At 43.5% G+C, this 13093-nt stretch overlaps 1 protein-coding gene across 1 annotated transcript; it reads right to left on the bottom strand.

The window, feature by feature from the left end:
• Positions 1 to 1177: 1177 nt before the first annotated feature.
• Positions 1178 to 4005, bottom strand: IQCF5 (IQ motif containing F5). The gene is made up of 3 exons (XM_044912804.1): positions 3997 to 4005; positions 2242 to 2334; positions 1178 to 1618 (listed from the first exon to the last, which is right to left on the bottom strand). The coding sequence occupies exons 1-3, from the start codon at positions 4003 to 4005 to the stop codon at positions 1178 to 1180; spliced, it is 543 nt and encodes a 180-aa protein (XP_044768739.1).
• Positions 4006 to 13093: the final 9088 nt, after the last annotated feature.

The raw sequence follows: 13093 nt of genomic DNA, 5'->3' as shown, positions 1-13093 counted from the left end.
AGAAAATATACAAATGATCAATAAGCATATGAAAAGATATTCAACATTACTAATTAGGGAACTGCAAATTAAAACTACTGGGAGCTACCACCCCACATCCATAGGATGGCTACTATCAAAAAAAAAAAAAAGAAAAGAAAAAAGAGAGAGAGTAACAAGTGTTGGCAAGGATGTGGGGAAATTAGAACCCTTGTGCACAGCTGATGGGAATGTAAAATGGTCTAGATGCTATGGAAAACAGCTTAGCAATTGCTCAAAAATTTAAAATAAAATTACTGTATGATCCAGCCATTCCACTTTTGAGTATATATCCAAAAGAATCAAAAGCAGAATCTCAAAGAGATCTTTGTACACCCATTTTTCACAGCAGTATTATTCACAATAGCCAAAAGGTGGAAGCAACCAAAGTATCTATCCATGGATGAATGGATAAACAAAATGTGGTATATACATACAGTGGAATATTATTCAGCCTTAGAAAAGAAGGAAATTCTAACACATGCTACAACATGGGTGAACCTTGGAGACATGCTAAATGAAAAAAGCCCATCACCAATAATAATAACAATAACAATAATAATAATAACACCATATCATTCCACTCAAATTACATTTTTACAATGATTAAATTCATGGAGACAGAAAGTAGAGTTGTGGTTGCCTGGGACTGGGGAAAGGGAGAATGGAGAATAATTGTTTAATGGGTACAGAGTTTTAATTTTGCACGATGAATAAAGTTCTGGAGATGGATGGTGGTGATATTTGCACCACAACATGAATATACCTAATGCCACTAAGCTGTTTACTTAAACGTTGTTAAAATGACTAACTTTATGCTATGTATATTTTACCACAATTTTTTAAAGATAACACAGTCCTCCATGTTGCACAACTACAGAGGGCACCATTTACATGGACCACACCGTAAAGGAGTCTCCCTGAAGTTGGTCAACTTGGAGGCCCTGAAGCCCCAACTCTCCTACCCATGGCAGACATTGCTAATCAATCTGTTCAAAGGTCCTATTCATCCTGCACTAGGCTCTCAGAATTCTCCACGCTAGACCCCAGACAAACCCTGCCACTTCCTCAGAACTGATTTATGAGATGCCATCATTAGCTCAATGACATCTTTGAAATCTGACGGAGAGAGCTGGGGACACAGATATAGCAGACCTGATCATTCCTTTATTGGAAGGGGTATGCACTGTTGCACTCTACAAGCCTGTGCGCCTAAAGAGATTTCAAGTTGAAGATTCAGATGACTTTCTTTGAAAAGGTAGTGGCCCTGAATAAAGCCACGGGCACGGCAATTATGCCAGCGCCAATAGATTTGGATGATGCGGGCAGCGTGGAGCAAACGGCAGTAACGAAGGCGTACGCGCCACATGCGGACCCAGGATTGCAGCTTGACCACTGCCCATTCTTGCCGCACATAGAAATCTAGAGCCAGGTGCCTCTTCCTCTCCAGCAGCTTCACCAGCATCTGCTTCCACCAGCGCTGAATGATACATGCTCTGAGTGCTGCGTGCAGCAGTGTACGGCGTACCAGGGTGCCCCGCCACCACGCCTGGATGAACATGGCCGCTTCCTCTTTCCTGGTGATCTTTTTTGGGGGGGCCTTGCAAGAGAAAATGGGACACTTAAGAAACTCATGCATTTCAGCCCTAAGATCTGCCAGGAAGAAGCCCTGATCTCTATCAACAATCATCCCTTTCTCTGACATTCAGCAGAGCCATTTTGGGCAAGAGCTGGACCCAGGAGACCAAGTAGGTGTCCTGCATCAGCCACTCTGTGATTAACGGACATGGACACAACATCTTGCCCTCTGAATCTCAGGGTCTCCATCTGCACTTGCAATGTCACCCAGTTTTGCATGGACCTGGTTGGCCAGTCTAGAACAACACCACCATGATCTAGAGGTGAAAGAGATTCAAGTTTCACCTGGACCTGACCATTTATCTAAGATCCATGTCTCTTCCCTCAGACTCCTCCCATCTGCTGGAGAAGTGGCATCTTTTCTCCTCCTGCCCTCTCACCTCTGACTTCAGGTTACACCAACAACCTACTGTCTCCCCTCTGCCTCACCAAAGTATTAAAAGATTCATCTGCCTCATACAATTTATTAAGAGCTTAAACACCGGTTAACACATTCATCAGTACAAAGATACACATGCACGCACACACTTCTAGACCCAATCTTTCTGTAGCTCTATCTTTGCATTCCCCAAACACAGTCCCCACCTTGTAGCTCCCAAACTTGTGTAGTCTGAGTTCATTCTCTTTTCCCACCTCCTTGGCACAATCCACACATTTTGGCCAGACCCACATCTCAGCCTAAGGAGGAAAAGGGGGGAAAGGATAACCGAGGAGGAGTCGATCTGTGTTCATTCTAGCTCTGTGTATGGTGACTATTCAGCTCAGTTTGCCTGGCACCCTGGGTTTATGCCTGTTGCCCGGAGTAATGTTGATAAGTACCCCTCACTCACTGAAGCATCTCTCTATAGACAATAAATTACATGGTCACAGACTTTTGGTTTGGGGTATTCCACTAGACCCCAAGGGTCAGAGATGTCACAAGTCAAGGCTCTCCCCAACATAGTAGAGCCTGGAACCATCAACCATGGAGGAGTGGGGAGGGTAGTAGGAGTGGTATGGGTGGGATTGTCAGGGGCAGAGTTACTTCCCCTTCTCCCCTTTGCTCCTTCAAGCTCTGTTCTACCAATGTGACTTCATCATCTTTGACTATAACTTGGAAAATTTGCTGTCCAGTAATCAGAGTTTAGAGAAAAAAACATTGGAGAAAGTAAGGGTACTCTCCTCATCACTAGGTGTCAAGTCAACCACACAGGTTCCTGGCATTTCCCGGGACCTCGGACATGAAAAGGGGGTGGGGGAGTCCCATCCAGAGGAATCTATGGGAAATTTACTGCCCTTCCAGAAAGCTTGGGTGGATCTGACTATCTCTTATAAAACATTAAATGCCTGTGACTTGTGCTGGATGGTCAAATCCCCCTCAGGTCTGCACTTTACTAAATTACCCATGGTTAGGGGCAAGATGGTCCCATCACTCTCAGGTCTGGACTCCTCCAGCCACACACTGGCAGCAGAAGTGGAGGAAGGGGAAGAGATATGATGTCATAAGGGTACCTATGACTCAAGCACCAGGATGGCTTCCAGCAGTTGAGCCCCTTTCTAAGAAAAACCAGAAGACCTGCCCTTTCCTTCCTACCAGAATGGCCAGAGTTCTGGGTACAAAGAAGAACACCACAAATACTAACCCATTGACACAAAAGTGTATAATGATACTCACTAAAGCCTGGCTAGTATTTATTAAATGGATTTCTGTTCATTTAAACAATGATATTCCAAAGAACAGAATCAGTGTGCTATGTACTGAAATAGAAAGGTGTATCAGATTAGCAATCATCAAGTCAAGATGAATTCAATATAAATATATATTTATACACATGTATTGTAAAAGCATTATTTTTAAAGGGGGTGAAGATAGGAAGATATACATAAAAATTAGCAATAATCATCTCTGATGAAGACAGCCGAATTGGGAGAACAGAATAAACTCCTTCATTGTGGCTAAACCTCCTATGTCTGGCCTAACTCTAGGTCATATGGTTATCAGGCCTCTGGGAGAGCAGGACCCATACAGACCAGAAAATTCATAAAGCCCCCAGGACCAGCCAGGGCCTTCATCTCAGTCTCGAGTGGCCGCAAGTCCCCTCCCGCCTTCCTCTTCCCCTGAGAGTCTCAAGGTCACAGTCAGGAGATGGATGAGGGACAACCACTGCACAAGAAGGGCCCCACTTCTGCCTGCTCCTGGCCTCTGAAGACCCATGTGGTCATTGTGAGCACCTGCTTCCTTCTCAGGGTCATAGCCCCAGAGGTCACTGAGGAGTGCATTTGCAATGTGTAGAGTACATATGTGGAGACAGTGTGGGGATCTAGAGGGATGTAGAGAAGATACACACTCCTTTCCCCTACCTCTACCATGCTGTCTAGATTTCCCTCACCTTTGACTAGCATTTCTGCTGGTCTAGGAAGTTTGACGATGGGGAGCAGTTATCCAGCCCCTCATCCCTGAGGTATCTGATTCTCTAGTTACCATATTTCTCAGGCCATGATTGTGATCTACCATCACACCTGGGCAGCAAAGCACCAACAGATCTTCCAATGAATCACCCAAGCAGTATCCATAGTGTTCCCTGCCTACATAGTGTGGCAGCAGCCCCCTCGCCTTCTCCTGATGACCAGGCTTAATTATCCCTGCCCGTATGGTGACTCCTTTCATTACCTGGTTGTCTCTTGGCAAAGGATTCTGAAGTGACTGAGTCTCAGCCATAAGTTTAAGTTTAATGGGACTCTTACTATGACCCTTGATGACTGCCTTCCCCCCTAGAAACTAGAACCTCCAGTCAGATGGAGCCTGCAGGGACACAAAGCCCAAATTCCCACATGTATAACTGGAAGGGGTGCTCACAGATGCATTACCACTGCCACATTGATTCTGAGACATTGATTCTGAGATATATACATTCTACCTATTAGGGATCCAGCACCACATAATGGGCATTGATTCAGGGCTTGGGTTAGCAAAGGACGCCAGTAGGTTAAATCCAGCCCACTGCCTGTTTTGTTTTGTTTTGTTTTAAGATTTTATTTATGTATTTGAGAGAGAGTGAGAGAGCGAGAGCACGAGCAGGGTGAGGGGTAGAGGGAGAAGCAGACTCTCCACTGAGCAGGGAGCCCAGCGTGGGGCTCGATCCCAAGACTCCAGGATCATGACCTGAGCTGAAGGCAGACACTTAACCTACTGAGCCACCCAGGTGCCCCCCACTGCCTGTTTTTATACATCCTGCAAAGAATGGTTTTTACATTTTCAGTGGTCGAAAAAACTAAAAAAAAAAAAAAAAAGCTCATGACACATGAAAATCATATGAATTCAAATTTCAGTGTCCATAAATAAAATTATATTGGAACACAGCCACGCTTATTTGTTTAAATGTTGTCTATAGCCATGTTTACACTGTAATGACAGATATGAGTAGTTGTGACAGGGACAGTATGTGGCCTTCCCATCACTTCCCACTGTTGCTCAACACAAAACAAACTGCAGAGGTGCTGTTACAACCAAGTAGTGTTTACTGCCACACATATCGCTGCACTGTGATTTACTTTTTTTTATCACCAATACATACATATCCATCATGTCAAACAAGAAAAGGGGGAAAGTAGACTGTAAATGTCACATTTTTAAGACAATAGCAAAGCATTACAGCTGTGCTAAAGGAATACAGTATTATATATCTACATCACCAGACTAAGCAATCCACAGTACTCCTAACTCACAAGAAAGCAATGATCATAAAATTTAGAAATTTTAAATGGAGTATCTAATCAGAGCAGAATTTCTTTACAAAAATAAAAAACAAAAACGAGGCTGCAAGCAACATTAGTTTGCAGATTGCTCATTTGTTAGCCAAGCAAGAAAAGGTGTTTATTAGTGGTAAGCTAATTAGATCATGTTTAATTGCAGCAGCTGAAAGAAAAAGGGACAAAAATAAACAACACTATTAGCCTTTCAATGGGAATAGCTGCTCCAAGAGTTTAAGACACTAGGAACAAAACCAATAGTCAATTTAAACAAAGCAAATGATATCAAGTGGTTTTGCCTTGGCTCTTGATGAGTTGGCAGATGTTACCAATACAGCTCAGCTGTTGTTCATTGAAGGGGTTAGTGCCAGGTTTGAAAGGGCCTGAAGAATTCAGCTTTATGAATAGTCTGCATGAAACAAATACAGTTGAGAATATTTGTTGAAGAAGTTGAAAAAACACTAATTCAATACCATTTGAAGTGGAATCTGCTAGGATGTGATAAAACTGACATGGTGCAAATATAAGGAAGAAAGCTAAAAAGAAAAGGTTGAGTTGGACAAATTTACAAAGTTTATGAAAATTTAAGGGCTTCTAGCTTTTAGTTACTCATTATATTATTCCCCAATAAGTACTTTATGGAAAATATTTAATCTATCGTGTTACCAAAGCAGTAATGTCAACGGTAAGCTTCACTTGCCGTTGTTGACTTAACTATCATCAGTTCTGTGAATTTTCATCAGAAACAGAGGCGGAGTATTCTGACTTGCCAAGCACACAGCAGCTCCATGGGTTGAACACAGCGGTAGCAGCAGCTACATAAGCCTTGCTAACTTGGAGCTGTGCTGTTGGGTCCATATACTGCCGCCGTCTCCGCCTCCACGGCCAGATCCCATTGTTCCAGTACTAGAGTGAGTGACAGGAGCTGGCTGACATCAACCAGCCCAGTCATTTTGTCTCCTTCACTGTTTAGTCTCTTTTCTGTGACGGGTGTTCCCTGGTGCCATAAGAAGATTTTCACTATGTACACACTCCCATATGTCCAGCTATCTGCTTCCAGCCCAGACTTCCTTGTCCCCAGTGTTCCAGTCTTTGTGTTGCCAGGAAACTGGCCAGGAAGCCATTCACCACGGCTGAAAAGTCCATATATATTCTATCTCAGGCTACTTCTCTTACCACACAAAGTGGATGTACAGCCTGAAACTCTGCCCATTGAGAGGACTTTCCCTCACCACTCACTGTCTTTCAAGGCTACCCTTGAATGAGGCTGTAGCTCAGCTGTTATTTTGGGATGACATATATATATTAAGCTTAACAAGCTATAAATCAGGCTCAGGCATTTTCCTTATGTCAGCTGGTCCCAAGGAGTTCCTTATACCCCCCACATGAGTATGAGCTGAGAGGGGATGGTGGTGGGTTACCCAAGAGTTGAGGCTACCTGCCCATGTAGTTTGCTCCTTCAGTTTCCCATTTTCTGTCATCATTGCTATCTGTGAGGTTAAGGAGGAATGTCACATGTCTTCAGTCTCAAGGGTTCAGGGGAATTTGAGAATTCAAGATTTGGGGGGCCATCAACCCAAATGATCCCATACCTTGTGTCAGGGTTTCTCCTGCCCTGATTTTGGCAGAGCACACTACCTTGATGGAGAATTTAACCTTCTTAAGAGGGTGGCCACTCTAATGATTAAGTCCTGGGCCTGGCCCTCAGCTTTTTCAGCCCTTTATTACAGATGAGAGGGTTCTTTACATGCCATCAAGAAAGCCCTCTGGCTTGTACACTTACCTTTTAATTGCCTGTTACTTGTTCTCAGCCTTTGTTATCTTTTTTCAGAGCTTCATAAAGCCTAGGAATAGCCATCCAATCCTTTATAGTTAATTCCTCCATACTTTTCTCTTTTTTTCTTTTTTTTAATACTTTTTTAAAAGATTTTTTTAAGTAATCTCTACACTCATCGTGGGGCTCAAACTCACAACCCCAAGATCAAGAGTCACATGCTCCGCCGACTGAGCCAGACAGCGGCCCCAATTCCTCCATACTTTCCAAATGCCTGCTGGGTCGCACCAGCTAGGGCATTTCCTGCCTCCTATAATGATCCCATTCACCTTTGAAACGGTTACCATTTAAACCGCCACCTTGTGCCAGGGGCTATCTGTGCTGCACTTAACCACTAGTATTTGGGATCCTCATTGCCAGCCAGGCAATGATGAAGTGAAAGATCCCACTTGGGAACCCCATCTTATTATCTGCTTTCTCAGGCAACCTCTGGCGTCAACTGTTGCAGTTTGGGTTCTCCAGAAAAGGAGATAGAGTTTAGTGTCCAGGATGTTTTTATGGAATGCCCTTGGGATCAAAACCTATGGGAAGAAAGGGAAGGAAGCAGGATTGGGGTAGAGGGAGAAAATCCAGCAATTCAGCTGGCAGCCCCAGAGCAGACACCACGGGAAGTTCTGTTGCCGAAATGGCCCAGCAAAATTGCCCCACATTGAGTCCAAATGGCCAGGTCTTTATACATCCACTCGGATCAGTCATTGTAGGTGGTACCTGAAGGGCTTGACTCTGGGGCAAGGTAGGTTCTTTGCAGCTGGAGCAGTCCCTGAAGGGGCTGAGAGCTGCTATCAGACTCCCAGGAGCTGAGGTGGTAGGTTCTTCCTTAAAGGGGAGTCTGTGTAGTTCATCTCCATGTCTACCAAAAGCAAGATCTATTGCTTTAGGAGTAGGAGAACATTTAAAAAGATGTATTTATTTATTTTAGAGATGGTGGGGGAGGGTAGGGGCAGAGAGAGACAGAGAGAGAGTCTCAAGCAGACTCCCCACTGAGCACAGAACCCAACTCAGGGCTGGATCTTACAACCCTGAGATCATGACCTGAGCCAAAACCAAGAGTCAGACACTTAACTGACTGCGCCACCCAGGTACCCCAGGAGAGCATTTTTTATAGGTGGATATCACTAATTCACATTTATTGATTCCTAATATGTATGGACTTACTGCCATCTTATTTTGTGCTTTAAATCTATCATTTTTTTCTCGTGGTCTGTTTTTCATTTCCTATTTTTGTCAGATTGAGTTTTCAGTGAATTTTGAGGTTGGTGAGTTTTTTCCCTTCTACTATTTTAGAAATTGTAGCAGAAATTGTGAGTTGCTTACCCATATCCACACCGTACAGAACTGTGATTTCATTGGGTCATTAACATGTTCACTTAAGTAAATGACATTTCTCAGGCTCCCTTGCAGCTGGAGTGGTCATGTGATACTCAGTGGCCAATGAGATGTCTCTGGGTGGTTCTTTTGGGAAAGCTCTGTAAGAATGCAAATGGGTCCTTTTTGTCATTTTACCTTCACCTCTTCTTCCCTGAAAAGTAAATATGATAGTCAGCACTCTGGTAACCATTTTGAGAGCATGAGAACAAGGCTCACATCCCTAAGATAGTGAGGAAGAGCAAATGAGAACATAGTAGCTTAGTTCCATGAACTGCCACACCAGGCCTGGACTGTCCACACTCAGATTTATGTGATGCAAAAACATACCTCTAATGTGTTGATCTCGTCATATTTTAGATTTGTTTTTTGCTGAACATAATTTCTAATTTATATGGAAGTTATACACCTTATTCCTTTTCTTCTAGTACTTACACTTAGATTCATTTTAACACTTACACTTTAAATTTTACATTGGGGGCACCTGGGTGGCTCAGTCGGTTAAGGGTCTGCTTTCGGCTTAGGTCATGATTTCGGGGTCCTGGGATCGAGCCCCGTGTCAGGCTCTCTGCTCAGCAGGGAGTCTGCTTCTCCCTCTCCCTTTCTCTCTGTGCTATCTCTCGCTCTCACTCTCAAATATATAAAAATAAAATCTTTTAAAAAAATTAGTACATTATGGACTATTCTGAGCAAATCAGTATCTATCGCTTCTACCCCAAAGCAGGCAAGAACTTCAGCCCAATTTTCTTTACTTCACCCAGTGCCTCCAGCATCCTCTCATGTTGGTATCATCTGAGATAGTACACATATTTTTTATGGAAAAATCTTGTTTGTAACAATAAATTTTATTGGGGTGCCTGGATGGCTCAGTCAGTTAAGCATCTGCCTTCAGCTCAGGTTATGATCCCAGGGTCCTGGGATTGAGTCCCTCATCGGGCTCCCTGCTCAGCAGGGAGCCTGCTTCTCCCTCTGCCTGCCACTTCCCCACGATTGTGCTCTTTCTCTGACAAATAATAAAATCTTAAAAAAAACCCACACACACTCACAATAAATTTTACTGACATCTGTACTCATCACTACCTCTTACGTCATTCTCCTGGATTCATTTTTCTTTGTCATGGAATTCATTTCCCAGAAGTATACTTTCAGAGACTTTCAATGTAGACATTTTTTGAACTCATGACCCTGAGATCAAGACCTGAGATCAAGAGTCAGACGCTTAACTGACTGAGCCACCCAGGTGTCCCTGATGTAAACTTTGAATTAATAAAAATGTCTTTCATTTTGCCTTATACTTGAATGCTGTTGTGGGTGGTATATCATTCAATGATTATTACATTTCTTTTCTTTCAGAGCACTGAAATGTCACTCTACTTTCTCTTCATACCCAGGGTTTCTGCTGAGAAGGCTGATGTCAATCTGAAACTTATTCCTTAGTGGGTAGGTTGTGGACTTTTTTTCCTCGTCAAATGTTTACATATATTATCTTCATCAGTTATGAGATTGTGCTGCGACCTGTTTGGAGCTCCGTCTGTTTTCCTTCACCTATTTTAGGGCAATTGAGTCTCTTTAATGAGTTCTGGGAAACTGATTAATGCCTTGAAGGTTCCTACTCTTTTTTTTTTTTAAGATTTTATTTATTTATTTGTCAGAGAGAGTGAATGAGAGAGAGAGTGAGCACAAGCAGAGGGAGTCGCAGGCAGAGGGAGAAGCAGGCTTCCAGCCTGATGCAGGGCTCAATCCCAGGACTCCAGGATCATGACCTGAGCAGAAGGCAGACGCTTAACTGACTGAGCCACCCAAACATCCTTCTTTTTTTTTTTTTTTTAAGATTTTATTTATTTGAAAGTAAGAGAGCACGAACTGGGAGAAGGGCAGAGAAAGAGGGAGAAGCAGACTCCCCACTGAGCAGGGAGACCATGTGGGGCTCTATCCTAAGACCTTGTAATCATGACCTGAGGTAAAAGCAGACATTTAACCAATTGAGCCACCCAGGTGCCCCAAAGATTCCTACTCTTCATCTCTGTGCTTCCTTTCTCGGGAACACTAATTTAACCATGTCTAGAACTTCTGGATGGGTGCTCCATTTTTAAATTTACTTTTCTTTAACCTTTTCATTTCTCTGCATCTTTCCCTTTTCTGCTGCCCTTCAAAAGGAGTTCTTTTGTCAAAGTTTCCACTCATTAACTTTGGTTATGTCCATTCTGCTATTCATCCCATCTCTCAAGTTAGAATTTTAATACTGTTCCTTTCTAAGATCCAGAAATAGCTCCTTTTAATAATGGTTTATTCTTTTACAGCTAAGATGTCTCCTCCCATCCACTGAGAATATTGATTTCACTTCTTTAAGTTGCCTTCTTAGTCTTTCCCTTGGCCATTGTGTTTCTTATTGTTGAGTGTAGGGATGCTTTTTCGTGCAGTTGGTTTCCTCCAAAGTTTGATGATTCTTGCTCAGATGCTCATCTTTGTTTTGCGATTTCCTCTTCACCTGTTGATGATTACCATGTCCATGGGACATACAGGGAGGTATGGAGTTAGCTTTCACAGTCAATGATCTCCTGGGCAGGAGTCTTGCTGTGCAAGGGTGTCACATGGCATCAGGTCCTGCCACACCTCCCCAGACCAATCACAGCTCCTCCCTGGAGATAGGCCCTCTCTTGCCAACCACAGGCTCAGCTAGAGTTGGCTACTCCTCCTATGGTTATAACCCCCCAACTAGCCGCCATGGTAGCCAACAGCCCCTGCTGCCTCCTGAACCAGCTGCTGCCAAGTTTGGAGAGACTGCATGGCCACTCTCTTCTTTTGTAGGAGATCTTTTTTTAGAGCTTTCATATATTTTCTTTCAGTGTTTTCACATCTACCTTGTGTCCTTTAAGTAGTCCACATAGTTTCTGTCCATTAAAGTTCCTTTCCTAAATTTTTAGGTACTATTAGAAATATTTTAAATAAATATATTCTTTTTCTATTATTCTTATGAATTTATACCAAGAGAAGAATATCTGAGCCTGTGTTCAAAAATTTTGATCCATTTTCTCATGGGACTTTTTTTTTCAGTTTTCTTTACGATCATGTCTCCTTGAGGTTTGAGGTAGAAATGTTGAAGCAGATTTTAGTAAGTGACAATTTTCTTCTGCCGATAGTTTATCTCTATTTTTAAATGGAAATTTTAGTTTCTTCTCATCTTTTCCCTCATTTTCTTCTCTTCCCTTCCTGAACAATTTAGTCTGAAATTCATTAGGCTGGGCAGTGCAACGTAGGTATACCAGGGCAAGAGATACTGTGACACAAGACAGGGTATGCATCCCAAGAGGGTGAAGAAGGTGTTGACATCAGAGGGCTTCCCAGTTTGGAACTCAGGCAAGGTAGAGGGGGGTTTGGACGCGGGGGTTCAAGGTCATGGCAGTAGTGGGTACCATACCATGGGCAGGGTGAGGCGTCTTTAGTGGTGTAGGAAGCCAAAACTTGAGCACAGCAATGAGGATATCTGTGCAGAGGGTATCCTGACATTTCATGTCAGCCCATGTTGGGTGAGAAGGGCATTCACACAGGACAGCAACTAATGTGGGATACATGAAGAGGGTAATGGCCTAGCAGGGTGTCAGAGCTCAAGCAGGGTGAGGACAATGTCTGCATAGCCAGCAGCAGCCATGGAAGATTGGTTACATACAGGGGAAATCAGATAAGAAAATTTACTAAGGGGGCGCTTGGGTGGCTCAGTTGGTTGGGTGTCCACCTTCGACTCAGGTCGTGATCCCAGGGTCCTGGGATCGAGCCCCTCATCGGGCTCCTTGCTCGGCGGGGAGCCTGCTTCTCCCTCTCTCTCTGCCTGCTGCTTCCTGTGCTTGTGTGCTCTCTCTGTCAAATAAATAGATGGAATCTTTGAAAAAAAGTTTATTAAGTATGGTACTGGCATAAAAACAGACACATAGATCAATGGGACAGAACAGAGAACCCAGAAATGGACCCTCAACTCTATAGTCAACTAATCTTCGACAAAGCAGGAAAGAATGTCAAACGGAAAAAAGACAGTCTCTTCAACAAATGGTATTGGGGAAGTTGGATAGCCCTATGCAGAAGAATGAAACTGGACCATTTCCTAAACCACACACAAAAATAGACTCAAAATGGATGAAAGACCTAAATGTGAGACAGGAGTCCATCAAAACCCTAGAGGAGAACACAGGCAGCGACCTCTTTGACCTCAGCCACAGCAACTTCTTGCTAGACATGTTCCAGAGGCAAGGGAAGCAAAAGCAAAAATGAACTATTGGGACTTCATCAGGATAAAAAGCTGTTGCACAGCCAAGGAAACAATCAACAAAACTAAAAGGCAGGGGTGCCTGGGTGGCTCAGTCGGTTAAGTGTCTGCCTTCAGCTCAGGTGGTGATCTTGGGATGGAGCCCATGTTGGACTCCTTGCTCAATGGGGAGTCCGCTTCTCCCTCTCCCTCTGCCCTTCTCCACCCCCCCCCCCCCTGCTTGTGCTCTCTCTCTCTCAAATAAATAAATA

This window comes from Neomonachus schauinslandi, chromosome 1, assembly GCF_002201575.2.
Source record: "Neomonachus schauinslandi chromosome 1, ASM220157v2, whole genome shotgun sequence".
Lineage (NCBI taxonomy): Eukaryota > Metazoa > Chordata > Mammalia > Carnivora > Phocidae > Neomonachus > Neomonachus schauinslandi.
Note: the sequence above shows the minus strand (reverse complement) of the source record. Positions and strands in the feature narration are given on the sequence as shown.

What these genes read in the sequence shown, in the direction of transcription:
- IQCF5 (XM_044912804.1), bottom strand. An exon ending in ACAAGTTTGGGAGCTACAAG is followed by an intron (nt 1,619 to 2,241) that starts GTGGGGACTGTG and finishes TTCTCTTGCAAG; the next exon opens with GCCCCCCCAAAAAAGATCAC.